The sequence below is a fragment of the Manis javanica genome, chromosome 7 (genome assembly GCF_040802235.1).
Source record: "Manis javanica isolate MJ-LG chromosome 7, MJ_LKY, whole genome shotgun sequence".
Lineage (NCBI taxonomy): Eukaryota > Metazoa > Chordata > Mammalia > Pholidota > Manidae > Manis > Manis javanica.
This window is the reverse complement of record NC_133162.1, coordinates 96463650-96486845: the sequence shown is the minus strand read 5'-3', so window position 1 is coordinate 96486845 and position 23196 is coordinate 96463650. Positions and strand designations below refer to the sequence as shown.

The following is a 23196-nucleotide window of genomic DNA, read 5'->3' as shown; positions in this document are numbered from 1 at the left end:
CAGTCGACAGGGACCTAGAACAACTCCGGCAGTCAATATCAGACCTGGAGCAATCCCTCACCTCCTTGTCAGAGATGGTCCTACAAAACCAAAGGGGCCTGGACCTCTTGTTCTTAAAGGAAGGTGGGCTATGCACAGCCCTAAAAGAAGAATACTGTTTCTATGTGGATAAGACAGGTGCAGTCAGAGATTCCTTAGCCAAACTAAAAAAAGATCTTGACAGGCGGCGTAAGGAATATGAAAGCAGTGAAGGCTGGTTTGAGTCTTGGTTCAAGCACAAGCCATGGTTTGCTACCCTCTTCTCGGCCGTTGCGGGGCCACTGGTTATCCTGCTGTTATTGCTTTCAATCGGCCCGTGTATAATAAACAGGCTGCTTAGGTTTGTGCAGGAGAGGTTTGACACCGTCCAGCTCCTGGTCCTTCGCCAAAGATATCAGGCCCTAGATACCACTGCGGAAGATTCCTTAGTCTGATCAAGAAAAGGGGGGAAATCTAAAGGAGTGCAGAGAGTATCAAGAGTCAGGAAAAAGAACTAATGACACTTAACCTGACTGCCTAGAGCAAGAGCCACCCAGTTTTTGTGTAAAGTACCCGAGGCTTCTGAGAAATGCACCTGCCCTAAGTTAGATAACTAGAAGTGGGCAACAGCCTGGGAATGCCTGGGGATGTAACCCGTGATAAATCATGTAGTCCTGCATGGGTAAGCAAGAGATAACAATTGAAGCAGTCAGGCAACTGGCGCGGTCCCTAAAAAGGTTACAATGTTTCCCATTGGTTACAATATAGAGTGTGTTTTAAACCTATTGGTTGTAGAACTGCGCGGGCTTTGGTGTAACGGCTGTGAAAATCCTATATAATCAGTACCTAAAGTTGCTCGGGGTCGGCAGCTTGGACTCGGTCTGCGTGTCAGGGGAGGTGCTGTTGGCCCCAGCTTGCTGGCTGAATAAAGACTTTGCTTGGATTTACATCTCCGTGTCCGTGTGGCTTGTTCTCTGGGGAAACCCCGGAGTTCTGGACCCTAACAAATGACTGTGCATTGAGTCCCTTATACAGAATTTTATTGTTGTTAACAACCATTTGATCAATAAATATGAGAGATAACCTCTCAAAAAAAAAAAAGTCAAACTAAAAAAAAAAAAAAAACCAGGAGCAACTTGGCCTGGAATGTTTGAATATTGAGATAAAGGAGAATACCTCCGCGTAGCCCGTGTCTTTATTATGTTAATCACACAGGCCCAGTTTATTTAACTTTACCTAAATGCTGTTTTTTTTCTCCTTCCCACCCTAATCAAGTAGTGTGTAACCTAGGCAACTAATTTAGCATGCACTCCCAGCTGTAAACAACATGTAAAAAGCAGGAATCTTCCATCTTAAAGACTGTATTTTAGGAAGTTAAGAAGTAAGATTCCTAACTTACTCTTTAGCATACAATAACTCAGCCCACTTTGGGGGCTGGGCAGGCAGTCTGTTTGATATGCTCCCCAACCAAGAACGAGGGTATCCCAGGGAGAAATCAGAGCAGGAAGTTACTTGTGTTAAGTTAATTCTAGGTATTCAAAGACCACTTAACAGGTCTGCACCCCCAGGCCTTAGTCACATTCCTGAAGAATCCTTAAAAGGGGGAATCCCCAACCTTTCGGGGTGCTCCTCTTTCTGAGGTCGCCCACACTTTCTAAGTGTGTAATCTTTTAATCTTAACTCTTTCTCTCCAACCTTTCAGGGCGCCTCTCCTCTCTGAGCATGCTTGCTGCACTTTTTCTCTCTTTAAGTAACTTTAAATAAAACTTTACTTTGCTTCAAAAAAAAAAAGTAGCTGCAAGTGATTTTTATTATATATCCCTAACAAAAAAAAAAGTCTCATACTCTTATGCTTGTGTATTTACTCAATTATAAAATTTCATCCTCTACTGTAATAATACAGTAATTAGTATATGCCTGGCAGTGTTCTAAGCATGTGACAGGTATTAACTCATTTAATACTAATTGGGCCATGAGGAAGGTGCTGTTATTTTATAGTAAAATATATTTTAACATGTAAATACTACAACCATTTTACAGCTGGGAGTAAATGAATCGCTCAAGACCACACCAAGTAAATGAGGAAGATAGGATCTGCACCCTGGGGGCTCTGGCCCTAATGCTTAGCCGCACACTACACTCTACTCCCCTTTCTTACTCTTTCTTTTCCTGCTCCCAGATCCTGCTGCTGTTTAATGGGTGGGTGGGTGGATCCTCTGAGAACCTGGAGTGGTTGGCAAAGGCCTGGCCATTCCCATAATGAACTTTTCTCAGGTTCCTGGTACTATCCCTGTACCAAAGAAGTTCTATTTTGTATCTAGCTTCATGCCTGGCTTCCCAGAGCGGTACTGAGATAACGCCTTCTAGGCAACCACCCCTCACAGAAAGGAAGGAATTACTAGTCCATTAGTCAGGATGATGAGGCCACACCTCTGCATTATAAACTACAAGCCAACTCCAGTCCTCCCAGAGCTCCTGGCTCCACCCCGCACCTCCAGCGCATGGCTGCAGCCCCCACCCTCCACACAGTGGTGGGAGGGTGGCTATGGTTTCCCTGCCTAGCAGGTGATGAGTTCCAGAGGCTCCCTGGTGCCCACCCAGAAAAGCAAATGAGTAGGGATGAGGAGCCTGCTGTGAGCTCTTCTGCGAGGAGCTTTTAGAGCAGGAGCCCAAAGACTGGGGAAGGGTTGCTGCCATCCAAAAAGGATGTGTTGGAAAGCTATCAGGAAAAACTTCCCAGCTTGGGAAAACTGTCCCAGCTGAATCCTCTATCCTGGGGTGCCAAGGAGGGCCAAGCTCTGGTCCCCAGGTCTGGCTGCTGTGGGTGCTGCAGGGCTGCCTGGAGCTGATCCTGGCCTGGAGACAGGAGCTGGCCCCTTCTGCTCTAATTCATCACAGCCTGTCCAGGGATCCCTTAACCACCCCAGCTGGGCCTGACATGCTCCTCTCCAACAGTCCCCAGGGTCTGGCCCACAGGGTTTAGTGTCAAACAGTTTCCATTGAGCTGGAGAAACATGGCTGACAATTCCAGAACCAGCCACTATGCTAATGTACAGATTTTGATCTAATCACAGTGCCCCAGTGAGTGGAAGGCTGCTGGCCTATTTTATAGATGAGAAAACCAAGGCCTAGAATTGGGCAACAAAGCCCAGCCAGGACATGTCCCATCTCTGTACTGCCCTCTAGCCCAGTCCTCTCCCTGTGGTCCCAGGGACAGCTTCTAGCAATGATGCCAGGGTTCTTGTTCACAAAGCTAAAGAATGAGCTTCACAAACACTCAAGGTAGGAGAGTAAGGTACAGGCTTTTACTTAGAGATAAAGTGAAAGGACAGAGCTCCTGGCTCATGCCAAGAGGGGACAAAAGAGTCCAGGGTGGTGCATTGTCTAGGGGTTTTATAGGTAGTTGAGGATTTTGGGGAACATGAAAAAAACCTTAGGGGTGTGGACTTGTTAAATGGTCCTTGAATGTTTAGAATTAACTTAACACAAGCACCTTTCGCTCTGATTATTTTTCTCTGAGATACTAGCATCTTGGTTTGGGAGCATATTAAACAAGGCTGCCTGCCCAGCCCCCAAGGTGGGCTGAGGTATTGTTTGCTAAAGAGTAAGTTAAGAATCCTGCTTATTAACTTCCTGGGTATTAAAATGCAATCTTATATTTAAGGTAGAATCCTTCTTGCCTTTTACTATGTTGTTTATGCCTAGGCTTACTTGCTAAATTAGTTGTCCAATTTGCAAAATCACCTCATCAGATTTGAAGGAGGAAAGACAGTACAGAGGCCTGGGCCTTTTAGCACAGTAAAGTTGAATCTTACACATGATTATAAGTGATTAGCATAGTAAAAACACGTGCTGCTCTTCTTTATCTGGGAAATATTAACTGATCTCACTGAAGAATGACTCTAGAGCTTAATGTTTAGCACAGAGTTTTGGTAGGGAGTTTCCTTGCATGCAGTTACATTGTTCTGACTGCAAATATCCTGCCTTGCTTTTTCCAGAGGCCCTCACCCTACTGTGACTACACCCACAGTCCCTATCTCAGCAAAAGACCATGGCCTTTGGGCTCTAGGCATGCCTGGCCTATGGCAGCTCACAAGGACTAGAAAACAGATTTAGAACAAGCTGTATCTGAGTTCAAAACCCAGGAGTGCCTCTTGGTCACCATATGACCTCAGGTATGTCACGTTTCTGTGCCATGTGGGAATGAGCCCACACTGCAGGACTGAGCACGAAACGATAGCTCACAGGATGCCCAGGCTGCTTTCAGGTGTGAAGCAGTCACAATTACTCCCTTCTCTTTCTGGTCTTCCTAAAAAAGACCAGGAGTTGTGGGGCTGGAGTCTTGGAATTTTGGAGAGGGGAAGAGGATTTCTGTAAGTCAGTCCAGGGAGCTAGGTTGTCAGGCAAGAAAGACATGGTCAAATTTAGGTTAGTTGGATGGGACGCTGAATTAAGAGAACACACACTCTCCAAAGCCCAGAACTGGTCATTAGACAGCACAAACCTAGAGCCTGAGCTGCCTGTTTTTAGGGCCTTCTCCTCACTGACCCACGGGGTTCCCAAGAGAGACACTGCACGTGACCCAGGCCAGGTGCAGACATGCAGAGGAACAAGGGTTGGGCTCTCTCTGGAGTCCCTTCAACACCACCCACTTCCTCTGGGCCCAATTCCTAATAGGCAAGTCTCCTTACCCGGGTTCAGGTCACGTATACCTCAAGGATCCTGACATACAGACAGAATTTTTGTGCTTATACATATGTGCAGTTTGGGGAAACACCAGTACAAAGCTTTTATCTGACTCTCAAAAGATTCTACTGCTTTAAGGCTCCAATCCCCACAAGAATAGGAGGGAAACAAGGCCAAGGCCTGACCCTGCCTGGGATGTGTGTTTTTAATAAGGAACTCTGGAGGACCAGTGCCCTTTTAGAATCAAAGGAATGCATCTTAGAGGGAACATTCTAGGCCCCGGACACACAAGCAGAGAAATATCTGGGGCAGAATCCAGCCTGCAGTTTCTTTAGTCACATGGTACCCATCCTGTCTGGGGTGCCCTGAGAAAAAAATTAAGTTATTATTATTATTTTCTTTTAAGAGGAAGGGCCCAGAACACCAGCTTGTCCTCACTAGGTGCTCCTCCTTGGGTTGGGGTGGGGAACCCTATAATTCGGTGGGATCTCACTGAGGGGATCCTTCCTTCCTGAGAGGAGAAGAAGGGGCTGGGATCTAATTAGACCTCACCCCACACCCACTTGGATCTATGGGGCTGGGAAAGTGGTGGGGCAAGATGATTCTTGGTGACTGACTGAAGCTGGACCAGTCCTCATCTGTGCTCCTGGGCTGGCCAGTGCCCTGGCCCTGGGGCTGGGAGTGAACAGCGTGCCCTTTCCCCCCTTCCCCCCCACCGCAAGGGAGTAGAGTGTCCCCTCTGTCCCACCAGGGGTTATGCAGAGGACTCCTGTGGCTGGGCCTCTGTGTGAACGAGGCGGCTGTGTAGATTCCAGCCCCTTATTCTCCGCTCAGGAAGACGGGTCCTGAAGCCCCACAGCAACACCAAGTGGCAGTATGGAGAACTGCAGCGGAGGTAGGCAAAGGTCTCCACCAGCTTCCTTCTGAAGAGCGTTCAGACCTGGAACTGCACCCCTGGGTGATTCCCAGTGGGTCTTGAGCAGTTAAAGTGTTAGAGACTCTCAAGGAGACAGTGGGCTTCTAGTTTATGAGGAAGGCAGGAGTTCAAGCAATTGATTGTGGAGGGATGTGGCAATGAGCAAGGATCTGTCTAGCCCCTCTGCATAATGGTAGGAGGGAGGGTAATGGGGGATGTGGGGGCCCTAGCTCTGGAAAGCATGCAAAGAGAGAGTTAGGAAAGGAGGAGAGCTTCATTCTCTCCATCAGGGGAACCAGGCCAGCCAGGGAGGAGCACTGGATGGGAAGCCCGAGACCAGGTCCATTCCTGGCCTTGCCCCTGACCAGTATGTTGCTCCAGGACACTGGACTATCTAGGACACTGGATTAATCTGTGTCCTGAGCTCCACGGACTCAGGATACAGACATGGAGGGATGATGCCAGGGAATAATGACTGTTGGTAAGTGTGTGGCATGTGTGTGCATATGGAGGGATTTGGGAGAGGGGAGGAAAGACAAAGGAAGATACTGGAAATTTATTTCCAAGCATGGCCTTACAGGACTGGCATTATTTATTCTCCCTATTTTACAGGTGAGAAAATCGAGGCTCAGAGACAATGAATAACTTGGGCCCTGAGGCAGAGACTGGCACCCAGCTGGATCACATTTCCCCCTGTCCCTGTCCCTGGCACCTAAGTCTGAGTCTGACTGAGTCTGCTAGAGGCAATGTGGGCAGAAGTGGTATCACTTGCAGTCCTGGTCCTTCAAAATCCCTGTGTGATGCTCTGGGTCCTTCTCCTTTTGCCAGTCAGCCTGAAGGCTGTGTGTTAAAATCACAAGCAGAGAGATGCAGGGGGATACCAGAATCACCACATAGAGAAGAGTTTCCTGCTCATCAAGAATGCTTGTTTTGGTACTTAGGCAGGCAGGGACTGTATGAAGGCTCTGGGATTTGGGGGGCTTGTCTTTTCCAGCAGCTAGCATTATCCAGCAGTAAGTGGAGGAGTGGGGTTCAGACTGGTCTCCCCAGGCCCTCTCCGATTACTATATCATGCATGGAGCTTTAAGTGAAGCCAAGAGGGACAGTGAGCTACAGCACTATGATCCCCAAATCTCTGTGTGTACATGTGTTTGCATGTGCCTGTATGAGTATGTGTGCCTGTGTGTACTGGAGAGTTTCAGGGTGAAGAATTTGCACTCCTCTCCCACACTGCATGGTCTTCATTTCTGTGCCAGTCGTCTTTTCCCACCTGGCTTTGGAAGGCTGGTGGATTTTAGTGTTAAGTCATCTTTTTTGGTTCATTCTTATTAAGGGCCTCATCAGACAGCTTTCCTGACCCACATGGGTGAAGGGAGGGGTAGCAGGGCTAAGCCAGGCTTTAGACTTTAAGGGACCCCACTGCAGGCAGGGGCCAAAGGCCACAAAACCACCTTGCTCTCACCCAGTGTCGCCCCCTGCCTACAAGGCCGGAGGCCCACCTTGGCCATGGCCTCAAGGACAGAGTGCCAGTTTTGAAGCCAGAAATCTGAGTCTGTACCCTGCTCTTTCCATCTCCTAGCTGTGAACCTTAGGCAAACTGCTAAGCCCCTTTTAGTCCCTGTTATTATTACTCTTAACTGGATCAAGTTGGGGAGAAAAGGTCTGTGATTTGCGGGGGGTTTGTGATGACTAAATGAGCCCACTTATATATAAATGTGTGGCACATAATGGAGCTTCAGCCAGGTTTGTCCCTGTCTGAGAAAACCTCACTTCTCTCCCTGAAATTGAGGACGTCTTTGTGAACTGCAGCCTTGCTCGGGCTACAGGAGGCCAGGGGCTTCTGGGGAGGGCAGAGTTTATCTGCAGGGCCTAGCATAATGGACACAGAGGAGGTAAATGTTCTGGAAGGCCAGGCTGTGGCAGGGGTGGGACCCAGACACAAGGGCTAGAGCAAGGGCCTCATTGTGCAAGGGACAGAGACATGGAAGGGAGGAGGGGTGCCCCTAAATGGAGGTGTGGGGTAGAAAGGAGCAAACCCAATCTCCCTTATCACCTCCCCAGTATATTTTCTCCTGACCCGTTGCCTGACCCTTAGAATCAAGCCCACCCTACATCCTCAAGCAAGGCTTCCAATTCCCAACAAACACTCCTCCCCCCAATTATTTCACTCACTACTTGTCCCAGAGAAGCTTTCTTGGCTTCATGCCTCCAGGCCAGGCCTGACACAGAGAGCTACCCCACAGCCCCTTAGCCAGATCTCTCGGGGCTGAGTGGTTGGTTACCTTTCCTGCCTGTGAGCATCCGGAGGAATCGGGGGCACTCCGTTTCCACAGTCTGTCCCAGAGCAGAGGAGGGCCAGCAGCTCACGTTGTCCCACAGCCCCAGACAGCCTGCCAAGAAGAGCAGCAGCCTCAGACAGGGATGGAGCATGGGCGGAGGGCCTCTCCCCACCCCCACCCTCCCCCACCCCCTGTCCCCATTCCCAACACGCCTTGCCTGCCATGAGTCCCCATTTAGGTACTGACTCCTTGAGATCAGGAACCAATGGTGCCTAATGTGCTTTTTCATCTATGGGGACTCAGACTCTGCCATCTACATAGTAAACGCTCAGTGCTGAAGGCAGGAAGGGAAGGAGGGAGGGGGAAGGAAGAGAGGAGGGGAGGTCACAAGGAAGGAAGAGAGAGAGGTAGACAGGGAGGGAGGGAGGAAGGAGGGAAGGAAGATACATTACCTTATATAAGCCTTACAAGTACAGGTCTGGATTTCTCTAGAACAGAAGATGGAACATCTGTTGGCCTCTCCTTGCATGAAAGGACTGCACAGCAGTGGGCCTCCATCCTGCTCTACATCTTTCCCCAGTAAAACATCTGGGGAGCTTTAAAAACATACATAACTTGGCCCTACACAGGAGTCCTGATATAACTGGTCTTAGGTGGGCCCCAGGCATGATATTGTGTTAAAAGTTTTCCAGGTAATTCTAACATGATGGCAGGGTTAAGAACCCTTGTCTCATGATTCAAAAACTTCAGCGTCAGATTCATCCAGAAGACTTGTAAAAACACAGAGATCTGAGCACCACCCGGAGTCTCAGTGGAGCCTAATAGTTCACATTTCTGACTAGTTCCCAGGTGAGGCTGATGCTGCTGGTCTGGGGCCACATTTTGAGAACCACTACCCTGGCTTATGGAAGCAGCTACGCCAGAGTCATCACTGCACTTGTAGTAGGGATATTGTGGAAGAGGTTGCTTTCCACTTAACTGGGTTCCCTGATCAGGCTCCTCTCTGAAAGAGAACCTGGCTCAATGCAATGAGAAGCTGAACTTCTGGTGAAATACTAGTAGGTGTCTGTCTTTACAGACACTGAATCTTGAGGTTGTTTCCTATTTGATTTGGCTGCTAGGAAGCTCAGAAACAGATCTATGGCCTATTTCTGGTAACTGAAAGACTGAAATGAATAAAAAGGATTGTTAGGTGTCTTCAACACCTAATGAGACATTGCCAACAGAGCCTTCTGAATTATCTGATTCCATGGGTACTCTGGCCATTTATTGTCTTTGAGCTATTTGCAACTCTATAAATTGTAGATAACTGATAGAATGCAAGTATCTACAAAGGCATGCAAGTGAATTTTGCATGATTAATTGTATTTCAACTGGATAAATTGTATCCAGCCAGTTTTGCATCACTTGTAAATTCATTTTACCCCTGCTCACTTCTCGTGAAATCTGGCTTATTCTTCAAGTTACAGCTCAACCGTCAAGCACTTGAATGTTCCTTTTCCATAACTGGTTTCCCTGTGGGTCCTCCCAGCACTCTTCATAGCTGTTAAAGCTGTGGTAATTTTTTTTAAATTAATAAATAAATGTATCTTTGGTTCTTGGAATTTTCCTATGAACTAGTGGCAATATCTTACTGTTTCTCTCATTAATTAAATACAATGTTTGGCAGGTATTCATTATTTAAAAAAATTTTTTTATTAAGGTATGATTGATATACACTCTTATGAGGGTTTCACATGAAAAAACAATGTGGTTACTACATTTACCCATACTATCAAGTCCCTACACACACCCCAATGCAGTCACTGTCCATCAGTGTAGTAAGATGCCACAGATCCAATATGTGCCTTCTCTGTGCTACACTGTTCTCCCTGTGATCCCCCACACTATGCGTACTAAACATAATACCCCTCAATCTCCTTCTTCCTCCCTCCCCACCCACCCTCCCACACCCCTCCCCTTTGGTAACCACTAGTTCATTCTTGCAGTCTCTGAGTCTGCTGCTATTTTGTTCCGTCAGTTTTACTGCATTGTTATACTCCACAAATGAGAGAAATCATTTGGCATTTGTCTTTCTCCGCCTGCCTTATTTCACTGAGCATAATGTCCTCCAGCTCCATCCATGTTCTTGCAAATGGTAGGATTTGTTTCTTTCTTATGGCTGAATAGTATTCCATTGTGTATATGTACGACCTCTTCTTTATCCATTCATCTACTGATGCACACTTAGGTTGCTTCCATATCTTGGCTATTGTAAAAAGTGCTGCGATAAACATAGGGGTGCATATGTCTTTTTGAATCTGAGAAGTTGTATTCTTTGGGTAAATTCCAAGGAATGGGATATCCAGGTCAAATGGTATTTTATTTTTAGTTTTTTGAGGAACCTCCATATTGCTTTCCACAATGGCTGAACTAGCTTACATTCCCACCAGCAGAGTAGGAGGAGGATTCCCCTTTCTCCACATCCTCGCCAGCATTTGTTGTTCCTAGTCTTTTCAATGCTGGTCATCCTTACTGGTGTGAGGTGATATCTCATTGTGGTTTTATTTGCATTTCTCTTATGATTAATGATGATGAGTATCTTATGTGTCTGTTGGCCATCTGAATTTCTTCTTTGGAGAAGTATCTGTTCATATCCTCTGCCCATTTGTTTAATCAGGTTATTTGCCTTTTGGGTGTTGAGGCTTGTAAATTCTTTATATATTGTGGATGTTAACCCCTTGTCAGATATGTCATTTACAAATATATTCTTCCATACTGTAGGATGCCTTTTTGTTCTGTTGATGGTGTCCTTTGCTGTACAGAAACTTTTTAGTTTGATGTAGTCTCATGAGTTCATTTTTGCTTTTGTTTCCCTTGCTCGAGGAGATGCATTCACAAAGGAGTTGCTCATGTTTATATTCAGGAGATGTTTGCCTATGTTGTCTTCTAAGAGTTTTATGGTTCCATGACTTATATTCAGATCTTTGATCCATTTCAAGTTTACTTTTGTGTATGGGATTAAACAATAATCCAGTTTCATTCTCTTGCAGGCAGCTGTCCAGTTTTGCCAACACCAGCTGTTGAAGAGGATGTCATTTCTCCATTGTATATTCATTGCTCCTTTATTGTATATTAATTGACCATATTTGCTTGGGTTTATATCTGGGCTCTCTAGTCTGTTCCATTTGTCTATGGGTCTGTTCTTGTGCCAGTACCAAATTGTCTTGATTACTGTGGCTTTGTAGTAGAGCTTGAAGTTGGGGAGTGTAATTCCCCCTGCTTTATTCTTACTTCTCAGATTTGCTTTGGCTATTCGAGGTCTTTTGTGGTTCCATATGAATTTTAGAACTATTTGTTGCAGTTCGTTGAAGAATGCTGTTGGTATTTTGATAGCAATTGCATTGAATCTATAGATTGATTTAGGCAGGATGGCCATTTTGACAATATTAATTCTTCCTAACCATGAGCATGGGATGAGTTTCCACTTATTGGTAGCTTCTTTAATTTCTCTTAAGAGTGTTTTGTAGTTTACAGGGTATAGGTCTTTCACTTCCTTGAAGGTTAAGTTTATTCCTAGGTATTTTATTCTTTTTGATGCAACTGTGAATGGAATTGTTTTCCTGATTTCTCTCTGCTAATTCATTGTTAGTGTATAGGAATGCAACAGCTTTCTGTGTATTAGTTTTGTATCGTGCAACTTTGCTCAATTCAGATATTAGTTCTAGTAGTTTTGAAGTGGGTTCTTTAGGGTTTTTTATGTACAATATCATGTCATCTGCAAACAGGGAGAGTTTAACTTCTTTGTTACCAATCTGGAAGTCTTTTATTTCTTTGTGTTGTCTGATTGCCGTGGCTAGGACTTCCAGTACTATGTTGAATAGAAGTAGGGAAAGTGGGCATCCTTGTTTTATTCCCGATCTTAAAGGAAAAGTTTCAACTTCTCACTGTTAAGTATGATGTTGGCTGTGGGTTTGTCATATATGGCCTTTATTATGTTGAGGTACTTGCCCTCTATACCCATTTTGTTGAGAGTTTTTATCATGAATTTTGTTGAATTTTGTCAAATGATTTTTCAGCATCATATGGTTTTTGTCCTTTTTGTTGATGTGGTGGATGATGTTGATGGATTTTCGAATGTTGTACCATCTTTGCATCCCTGGAATAAATCCTACTTGATCATGATGGATGACCTTTTTGATGTATTTTTGAATTCAGTTTGCTAATATTTTGTTGAGTATTTTTGCATCTATGTTCATCAGGGATATTGGTGTGTAATTTTCTTTTTTTGTGGTGTCTTTGTCTGGTTTTGGCATTAGAGTGACGCTGGTCTCATAGAATGAGTTTGGAAGTATTCCCTCTTCTTCTTCTCTTTGGAAAACTTTAAGGAGGATAGGTATTATATCTTCACTAAATGTTTGATAAAATTCAGTGGTGAAGCCATCTGGTCCAGGTGTTTTGTTCTTAGGAAGTTTTTTGATTACCAGTTCAATTTCTTTGCTGGTTATTGGTCTGTTTAGATTTTCTGTTTCTTCCTTGGTCATCCTTGGAAGGTTGTATTTTTCTAGAAAGTTGACCATTTCTCCTAGGTTATCCAGTTTGTTAGCATATAATTTTTCATAGTATTCTCTAGTAATTATTTGTATTTCTGTGGTGTCCATAGTCATTTTTCCTTTCTCATTTCTAATTCTTTTTATGTATGTAGACTCTCTTTTTTTCTTGATAAGTCTAGCTTGGGGTTATCTATTTTGTTTATTTTCTTGAAGAACCCGCTTTTACTTTCATTGATTCTTTCTATTGTTTTATTCTTCTTGATTTTATTTATTTCTGCTCTAATTTTTATTATGTCCCTCCTTCTACTGACTTTAGGCCTCCGCATTTGTTCTTTTTCTAGTTTCATTAATTGTGAGTTTAGACTGCTTATATGGGATTGTTCTTCTTTCCTGAGGTAGGCCTGTATTGCAATATACTTTCCTCTTTGCACGGCCTTGGCTGTGTCCCACAGATTTTGCAGTGTTGAATTATTGTTGTCATTTGTCTCCATATATTGCTTGATCTGTTTTTATTTGGTCATTGATCCATTGGTTATTTAGGAGCATGTTGTGAAGCCTCCATGTGTTTGTAGGATTTTTCATTTTCTTTGTGTAGTTTATTTCTAGTTCATACCTTTGTGGTCTGAGGAACTGGTTGGTACAATTTAATCTTTTTGAATTTACTGAGGCTCTTTTTGTGGTCTAGTATATGATCTATTCTTGAAAATGTTCCATTTGCACTTGAGAAGAATGTGTATTCTTTTGCTTTTGAGTGTAGAGTTCTGTAGATGTCTGTTAGGTCCATCTGTTCTAATGTGTTGTTCAGTGCCTCTGTGTCCATACTTATTTTCTGTCTGGTTGATCTGTCCTTCAGAGTGAGTGGAATGTTGGAGTGTCTTAGAATGAATGCATTGCATTCTATTTCCCCTTTTAATTCAGTTAGTATTTGTTTCATATATGTAGGTGCTCCTCTGTTGGTAGCGTAGATATTTATAATGTATAAAAATTTTTAAACACTTTATATACAATATTTATTGTAAACAGTATTCTGAAGGAAGAAAATATGTAGAGCTGTTCATTTTCATTCATACATCTGTTCTGCAATAATGAAAAGGCGGAATGTGTCTGGCACAAAAACAACCCCTAGGAGTTACAAATTAGAAAAACAACACTGTTAAAAAAACATTTTTACTTTTCTGGTAGAAATATAAAAGCTGGTTTATGGGGAAGAAATTTAAAAGTCCCATCAGTTGTAGAGGTGGCTTTAACACTTAAAGTTTTGTCCCTTAAACCAACTTCTCCACAGCAGTAAGTGTTTAAAATCTATATAAATAAATGGGCAGTGATGCCCAAATAGCAGCACCATGCCTGCAACTGATGAAACACTGGGTGTTCTCTGCAGAGGTGACCTTCCTGGCCTCCTGAGGAGACACGTGCAGGAGAGCTTCACCTGCTGCTGTGACCTACATCTGAGAGTCCATCTTCTCACCAAATCAGGGCCATTCACAACACCACCACATAAATGTACCAAAACTGATTTGTTATTAAAAAAACAAAAACCAAGTTGGGTGGGAGAGGAAGGGATACACAACAGCCATTGTGTCATCTTCCTGAAACCGTTCAGAATTGGGTAGATGTTTTCAAATGATTCATAAATCTCTGCTCTGACTTTAGCACCTGTTAATACCACTTTTCCAGAAACAAAAATAAGGAGAACAATTCTGGGTTTGATCATTCTGTAGATTAAACCAGGAAATAACTCTGGCTCATAACTACTAAACTGTTGGTGGGTCAGCACAAGACCTTCTAACCTTATGGGGAACTTCATATCATAGCTCCCCACCATGTTCTGGATCTTGAAGTCTAAGAACTTAGCTGGAAAACCCAACTTTTGTACAACTCAGGCATATTTTCTTGCAGCTAGTCTGGACTGTTCTTCACTCTTGGCTCCTGTGCATACCATTTTCCCATAACTGAATATCAGTGCAGTGGTCCGGGGCTCTCTGATTCTCATGATGACAGCAGCAAACCACTTGGGATTATATTCAGCATTTCAGGCACAAAGTGCAATGGTCTTTAGGTCAAGTTTACAGCCAAGATTCACTGTGGATACAATATTTTGTAGCTGCGGCATGATCCCAGAGCTCTCCAAGGCTGGCATGGCAGGGGTAATGGGGGTCATGGGGATTGACCCCTTCATCATTATGTAATGTCCTTCTTTGTCTCTTGTGACTTTCTTTGTTTTGAAGTCTATTTTGTCTGAGACAAGTACTGCAACACCTGCTTTTTTCTCTCTATTTGTTGCATGAAATATCTTTTTCCATCCCTTCACTTTCAGTCTGTGTATGTCTTTGGGTTTGAGGTGAGTCTCTTGTAGACAGCATATAGATGGGTCTTGTTTTTTTATCCTTTCAGTGACTCTATGTCTTTTGATTGGTGCATTCAGTTCATTTACATTTAGGGTGATTATCGATAGGTATGTACTTATTCCCATTGCAGACTTTAGATTCGTGGTTACCAAAGGTTCAAGGTTAACTTCCTTACTATCTAAGAGTCTAACTTAACTCACTTAATATGCTATTACAAACACAGTCTAAGGATTCTTTTCTTTTTCTCCTCCTTTTTCTTCCTCCTCTATTGTTTATATATTAAGTATCACATTCTTTACTCTTTGTCTACCCCTTGATTGACTTTGGGGATAGTTAATTTAATTTTGCATTTGCTTAGTAATTAGCTGTTCTACTTTCTTCACTGTGGTTTTATTACCTCTGGTGACAGCTATTAAACCTTAGGAACACTTCCATCTATAGCAGTCCCTCCAAAATAGGCCGTAGAGATGGTTTGTGGGAGGTAAATTCTCTCAGCTTTTGCTTATCTGGAAATTGTTTAATCCCTCCTTCAAATTTAAATGATAATCTTGCCGGATAAAGTAATCTTGGTTCGAGTCCCTTCTGCTTCATGGCATTAAATACATCATGCCACTCCTTTCTGGCAGCTATTCATTTTATATTTATGTGCAAATTATGATTATACTCTCTTAAAAATTATTATTTAACATAGCTACACACTGATTTCCCCACAGCTGACCCCAGGGGAAGAAACCGGGGGAACTGCTCCCTGAGACAGGCTTCTGGGGACACATGCTACCTAGAAGGACATCACTGGGGGCAGGTTTGGAGGGGCTGGAAACAGGGCCAAGATGATACCCACGAGGTGAGCAGCAGTCATCACTCATCCAGTTTGGGGAACACAGCACAGACCACAGCACCCCAATGCCAGCAACCTTCACAGAGAGGCTGGGTTCTTGAGTCTCTGAAATGCAGGGCAATTTTTAGCTCCAGGGACTGGGAGATGGGTGTGGTCTGAAGAGGGCCCTTGGACTATTCAGATGGCAAAAGTACAGCTTTTGTAAAGAGCTGGAGTCTCTTTCCAGGAATGACCAGACCCAGGTTCAAAGCATCAGTATCCTTCCTGACATCATTGTCCTCTCCAAGTGGAGTCCCTGGTGACCTGTCCCACCTCGGGTTCTGTCTGATTCTCCTGCAACATCAGAATTACCTGAAAGCATGCCAGCCATGCAGCTCTCTGGGTCCCATCCCAAGACATTCTGATTCAGCCACTGTGAGACCCGGGAATCTGCATTTTAAGAACTCCCTAGAGATGCTGCTTTCAGAATCAGCATCCTGCACCTCCCTCTTCCCCTTGGCAGAGGGCCCAAATTTCTGGGCTCAGGCCCACTGTGGTTCCCAGGGGAGGACACCATCCAGGGAAGTTGCTGCCTGTCAGTGGCTTCACCTGGTGCCTGAGTACAGATGGCTCCCCACAGGGGCAAAATGCTCACAAGAGCAGGAACCACTGCTGGAGGCCTTGGCCTGCATGGGCCAGGCACTGTGTAGGGACTGAACCCACATGTCACATGTACACAGGAATATATGCATGGTGAGCCCCTGGCTCCTCTACCACTCTCCATTACACATCCATTACAAATGGCCCTCACTTTGTTGCCCACTTGACCTCTAAATGCCATGCTAAGGCCCTGGCCTCTCAGTCCTCTGCCTGCATTGGTGCTGTGGGAGTCATCCTACACTTTGCACACATGAGTTCATTTAATCCACAGCACCGTGCTCCAAGGCACCTGGCTCTGTCCTTGGTTCACAATGAAGTGATAAAGCAGCGAGGAGAAGTGGGTTCCTGGAGTTGCAGTCAAGAAATGGAGGGGCTGGGAGGTGACTGTCCAGCCACACTGCTTGGTGCCACCTCACAGGCCCCACCTACCTGCCCTGTCTCCAGGTGGCATGAACCTCAGCCTCACAGAGCCCTCCTTCAGGAGTCAGGCTGGAGGAGCTGTGGAGGAGCCAGGAAGTGCAGGGTGTGGGGCTGGGCCAGCAGGAGGCAGGGAGCACCACAGGAGAGGTGGGAAGCTGAGGGCTCTCCCCTGGCATTAGGACCCACCCTGGAGGGAGTACAGGAGAGAGGAAGTGGGAGGGCCCTGGAAGAGGCCAGGCATGAGGTCAGGATGCCTGGCTGGGGCTCTGGAGGTGGGGCAGCCCCAGGAGTAGCAGGACAGGCTGTGGTCCTGGGGAAGCAAGGAGGTGGGGAATGGGAGAGACCATGGACAAAGAGGACAGGGTTTGGATGGGGTCCCACAGGAAAGTGGTCAAGTCTGTGGGACCAAGGGCCAGTGTGTGTGTCCTTCAGAGAGTATGGGGATGAGAAACCCCTTGGGTAGTCCTGAACCTTCACCCTGACTCTCACAGCGAGCCCTGAAAGAGGAGAAGTTCGAACTTCTGTTTGTCTAGAGCTTCCCCAGGGCAAGAGGCAGGGTTCCGCAACTGTTCCAGCAGCTGGCCTCCAGATTTCAGCCAGGCCTGAGCAGAGCCTCAGGCCTGAGCAGGCCTGAGCAGAGCTCAGGGTGACTCTGGCTCCCTAGATGCCCTTGGAACAGTGACATATCCTGGGAGGGCCCTTTGCACATGATTCTCTCTGCCTTCCGGCATCTGGAGGATGAGGCTGACCCCATGTCCTTCTTCCTTCTGCGAAGTCTCAGGATACCACTGGGGTGCCTCGCTAACAATGCAGCCTCCCTGTCAGCTGACATCGCTCTTGTATTGGAAGCAGTGGGGGCACTTTCTAACTGTGGAAAACCACCCAAGTTTAATTCCTCACTTTGGGAGAGATGGAGCTGGACTGGGGCCTGGTTAGTCAGGACACTCGCCTGTGGCTCCAGTCCCTGAGGCCAGATGACCTATGTCCGGCTGGCCAGACAGACGGGGAGTGTGCCAGGATATCTGGCAGCTCCCCAATCTGGGCCATGTCAGGCTGAGCCACAGGACACTGGCCTGGTGCTGACAGAAGGCAGGGTGGGAGTGGCTGCTGGTGAGGGATGAGAGCAAGAAGGGAGCTAATGGTGAGTGGGGGCCTCCAACTGGCTGGTTCAGTCCATGCCCTTCACACCAGCCATGCAGAGAGAAAAGGCCTAGGCTGGACATGAATCAGACATTGTGGAGCCCACAGAGGTCAGGTAGAGTCACTGCCCCACAGCAGGGATGAGGAACCCAGGACACAGGGAAGCCAAGTGACATGTATAGGATGTTAGAGCTGCAATCCCACCTACCAGGCTGACCCTTAGTAGCCGCAGAACTGGATGCTAACTCCACAGTGTTGCTCATGTCCTGAGCACTGTGACGTGGCCACACTCTCTCCCAGCCTCATGTCATTGGACATGGAAGCCGCTGGAACAAACCTAGGGTTCCCGGCATCCAAGGAGCACATCCCAGGTGGTGTGCACATCCTGGGTGCTCGAACACCTTCAATTTTAATAGTTACATGTTTTCATGCAGAGGAGTTAACAAGTATTAAAAAGTCACAGAGCCAGCATATCATATCTATGATCTTATAGCTACTATTATTTAGTATGAGGCTATGTTTTTTAAAAAAGTCAATTGAAGAGAAGGGAACCCTTGTGCACTGTTGGTGGGAATGTAAACTGGTATAGCCACTATGGAAAATAGTAGGGGGTTTGCTCCAAAAATAAAAAATAGAACTACTGTATGATCCATCAATCCCATTTCTGGGTATATATCCAAAGAAAAAGAAATCAGTATCTCGAAATGATTTCTGCACACCTATGTTCACTGGAGCCTTATTTACAATAAATTGCTAAGCATGGAAATAACCTAAGTGTCTGTGGATGAACTGATAAAGAAGAGGTGGTATATACAGTGAATATTATTCAGCCACAAAAAAGATGGGAGTTCTGCCACTTGCAACAACATGGATGAACCTGGAGCATGTTGTGCTAAGTGAAATAAGCCACACACAGAAAGACAATATGGCATGATCTCATTCATAGGTGGAATCTAAAAATGTCAAACTCATAGAAAGAGTACAGTGGTAGTTGCCAGGGGCTGAGTTTGGGAGAAATGCAAGAGGTTGGTCAGAGGGTACAAAGTTGCAGTTAGGTGGTTCAAGTTATAAAATAGTCAATAGGAAAGGACAGTGTAGAGATAAAACCAAACCAATAATATTATAATATTTTGGTATGGTAACTGGGGATAGCAACACTTACTGTGGTGAGCATTTAGTAATGTATATAACTATTGAATTACTGTGTCATACATCTGAAACCAATATAATATTGTATGTCAATGACATTTCAATAAAAAAGTAAAATAAAATATGGGGAAAAACATAGTTACAGTTATGTGGCATGAACAAGTCTATAATCTAATACACAGCATGATGAGAAAAACAATTGATTTAAAGTAAACAATACTAAGGAAATCACAGTACATGTGATGCCTGTCTGCAGCTAGGCTGGAGGGACTGTGGCTATGGGGACAGGGTGGTCTGTGAAGCCTCCTCACTGCTTCTAGGAAACCCCTTTGTGCAGCTCCACAGTATTAGTGGAGGGCCTCAGACCCCACTCCCCACCAGGCTCCTGCTCTGAGTTGGGGGAAAGTCTATAAGGTGAAACAGGAATGGGAGGGAAAGGTGGCATCCAGGCCCTGGCCTCCCCCTGGAGCTCTGGCAGGTCTTGGACAAAGCTCAGAACTTGGACTGCTGTGGGACCATGGGAGTATTAGATACAGAGCAGCAGAGGCTGCTGCCCAAGCTGGGGATGAGGAGGATCCAATGAGATAATGGGTGGGGAGCTATGTAAACAGGGCCATGTCCTGGAGCCACTGGGGAGGGCTCACTGCCTCTGGAAAGGCAGAGCTGAGATGCACACTGGTCTGCTGCTGCCTGGGCGAGAAAGGCACGCATCACATTCTTCCACCACCTCTGACGGGCACCTGTCACTCGGACTGCCCGGCTGGAGGAGGTGGGATGAAACTTGGGGAAGTTTAAGTAGGGAAACAAGAAAAGACACTATCAGATCCCAAATGCCCCCTGGGGGGTAGCAGGTGCCCACTGAATGCCATGGCCTGAGAGGACAGCACATGATACTGGGTTGAAGCAGTGGGGTGGTGGAGACAGAGGGAGCTGCAGACCCAAATCTACAGTAGGCAAGCCATTCACCTCTATGAGCCTGTCTCCTCATATGAAATGGGCATAGTCATCTCCCCCAGATTTGAATGCGAATTAAATGACTTCTGTCTGCAGTGGAATATTTTCTGATGTATTAGTTTCTGTTCTTCTGTTTTTTCCTCCTGGTATTTTTTCCTTTTTTCTGTCCTTCCTCCTCAGATTACTGGCACAGTCTCAGGGGAGGGCAGGGAAAACTTAGAGCCTCCCAGTCTTGGGTTTCCAAAGGCCCCTGGAGGGACAAAGAGGACCTCTGGTATAACCCAAATGCTTGGGAGAAAACAGGCAAGGAGCAAGACTGCTTGGACTGGGGAGATGAGGAGGGGCGATGATGAGCAGGGACATCCAAGGTTCCAGAAAAAGGCACAAAGACCTCATTGCCCAGAGGAGAAGTGGCTACGAGGCATGTCTAGAGGGGTGGAACCATGGACAGACTGGCAGAACCCATGTCCCCACAGGGGGAGCCGTATGGCCCCAAACGGGAGTCCATCTGCCGCTCTTCTGTGGAGCAAAGCTCAAGACCAAATGGACTCCCCCAAACACCATGTGTCATGTAAATCCCTGGGTAAGCTGCAGGGAAGATCCAGAAAATACTGGGGCTTAGGTTCCTGCCATCCCAGGACAATGGAGCCACATAAAAGTTGTAGAAAACATTACAGTAAAGTCCTATTTTTGCTGCTGGAGTTTGAGCATAAAGATTGGCCTCTATACTTACAAAGTCCCCAGTGCTGGGCCAGACCTGGAGCAGACCCATTAGCTCCCTCTGTCCTGCTCCCCACACACTTTCCTGATAAGGGCCAATCTGGCAGTGGGGAGGGGGCTGGAATAAGGGGAACATGGTCTGAGCAGGACAGGGCCTTGGGAATCTCTAGATTCCCCACCCAGCATGGTGCCTGGCACACAGCCAGCCCTCTGCTAACTACACAGGTGCCCACATCCACCCAACAAAGAGCGTCCATCTTACAGCCCTCAATTTATTTATAAATAAATTCAGATATGGTCTGATGATAACCTAGGACTATTTCAGGAACAATGTGTCAGGCTGCAGTGACATGGAGCCAAACCCCCCAGGGCATGCAGGATTGGGCAGTGGATCCTTGCACCTCCATACCCCCCAACACCCTCCCCCCATGCTCAGTGTGTGCTAATGGGGTCACCAGGAAATCCAAGACACGCCATGCGTTGCCCTTACATGTCCTCTTCTAGCTTCTGCTCTTGTCAGTGTTAACCCTTTCCTCCTGCTTTGGGCTGCCAGATCCATCTCCTGAGCACCTCGGTGGCCCTGCTCACCTTCATTCTCCCTTTCTACTCCCAGGGCTCCACAGCTGGATCAGGAGGAGCTCCTGCAGCAGCCTGTTCCCTCGGCCATCTAAGGGGCAATCTGATGAGGCTTCCTTGGCTATATATAGTATTCAGGTCAGGAAAGTTGCTGCCCTCCTCGTGATGGCCAGACCCTACATGGTCAGGAGGGGTTAGAGGAACTGAATGAAGTTCCAGAATGGCAAAGCTGTCTAAAAGCACAGCACAGGAGGAGCAACTAACAGTCTGGCGATGTTGCTCTTTAGATCAAGAAGCACAGGCTGTTCCATGGGATGAACTGTCTTGAGAGTAATGAGTTCTGCACCACAAACTTAGGAGGCTCGGAAATGTTTCAAATGTTGAATGGAGGCTGCATCAGAAGAGATTAATGACCCTTTGAACTTGAGGCTGAGCCCTTTTTTCCTGAGCAGGTTGGCACATGCCCTGCCAGCTCCTGAGCACTGTATGCTCAGTCCTTCCATTCCCAGAACTGTACAAACTGTGCTAGCCTTGCAGAATTCTCCTCACACACCCCAGGAACTCTTCCACACCTGGCCTAAAGCTCTTGTTTCATGCCGCCTCTTACACTCATTAAAGATTAATTAATTGGCATCGACAGTCTCTCTCTTTCTCTATTTTTTCTAATGCAAATTCCTCCTGGGGAGGGTGAAGTATATCAGTCATTCACAGCACAATCTGGATTGCAAGCTACAAAATCCTCAGGATTCAGGGCCAAAAGATTTGGTCTAAGAGTCCTGTTTCAGCTCTGGGTGATCCTGGACTTCTTGGAGGCTCAATTTCATCATCCATGAAGTGGGTTTAATAATGGTACTTACTGCATAGAGTGTGTTAAGAACTAAAAGAGTCTCAAATGTTAAATAAATATAAGCTACTTGTTTATTAAAAATGAGCCAAGAGTTGTGTGCCAAGTAAAGGATGGGAAGAGGTGAGCTGTGGGTGAGGTGGGGTTTGTCCCAGGACACGGGGAAGGCGTTTGACTGCTAAAGGCCATCAGGAACAAGGAGGGGAATCCAGAAAAGGCCCTGAGAATGTTTTTTAGAGAAAACTGCATTAAAATCCAGCAGGTATGAAACCCTGATACATGCTACGACATAGATGATCCTTGAAAACATGACACTCAGGGAAAGTCAGACAGAAGGTCACATACTATGTGATTCCATTTCTATGAACTGCCCAGAGTCAGCAAAACCCACAGAAATAGATAGTAGATTGGTGGTGGCCAGAGGGGAGAGGGAAGGACAAGGAGTGATTACTTAAGGGGTACAGAGTTTTACTTTGGGGCAATGAAAATGTTTTGGAACTAAATAGAGGTAGTGGCTGCACAGCATTGGAATGTACTAAGTGCTATTAAATTAGTCACTCTACAATGGTTTAGTCAATATTAAGTGAATTTCACGTTAACAAAAAAAGTCTCCCTGCCAAAAGGAAGCCAGCCCACTCACCCTGCCCGTGTTCTTTGGAAGTGGGCAACCAGCTGGCACAGACAAGAAGATGAAGAGGATGCCATGTCTCCGCTGTGAAGGCCCAGAAAGGATTGTTGTCTTGCTCAGGGCCACACAGCCCCTATGTGACAGAGCAGCACCCACGCCCAGGTCTGTTTGACTTCCAGGCCCACACCTTCCCTGCTGCCACACCATCTCTCCGAACATTCTTCTCTAGGGAGAGCCAAAGCCTTTCCACAGCCAGCTCTGAGGGGGCATCAGCTTCTGCAAACAGCAGTAAATAGCCCGGAAGAGTAGGCCACACATCTAGCAGGGTGACCCTGACACACTGCCACAAAACACTGGGAAGGCCTCGCCACCTAACACGGAGTAACTGAAAGGTTAATTTTTTATTTGTGATGAGTGTGCAGAACAGGTGACAGCTCCATGAAGGGGTGTTTCCTATGACTCACCTGGGGTTCAAACATTAACCTCCTCCGTGGAAAGGAGCAGGCAGC

The 23196-nt window shown here is 46.0% G+C and overlaps 2 protein-coding genes across 3 annotated transcripts in view; both read right to left on the bottom strand.

Annotated features, from left to right (window-relative positions):
• The window catches only part of SCTR (secretin receptor), a 112528-nt gene that overhangs the window by 45724 nt on the left and 43608 nt on the right, over nucleotides 1-23196 (bottom strand). For both annotated transcript variants that reach the window (XM_037001082.2, XM_073241329.1), the window contains exon 3: nucleotides 7903-8010. In XM_037001082.2, coding sequence (XP_036856977.2) covers nucleotides 7903-8010 — 108 coding nt within the window. The remainder of the gene's footprint in view (nucleotides 1-7902; nucleotides 8011-23196) is intronic.
• On the bottom strand, nucleotides 13675-14592 carry LOC118968841 (uncharacterized). The gene is given in 1 exon segment (XM_073241659.1): nucleotides 13675-14592. A coding segment is annotated over 1 exon segment (918 nt).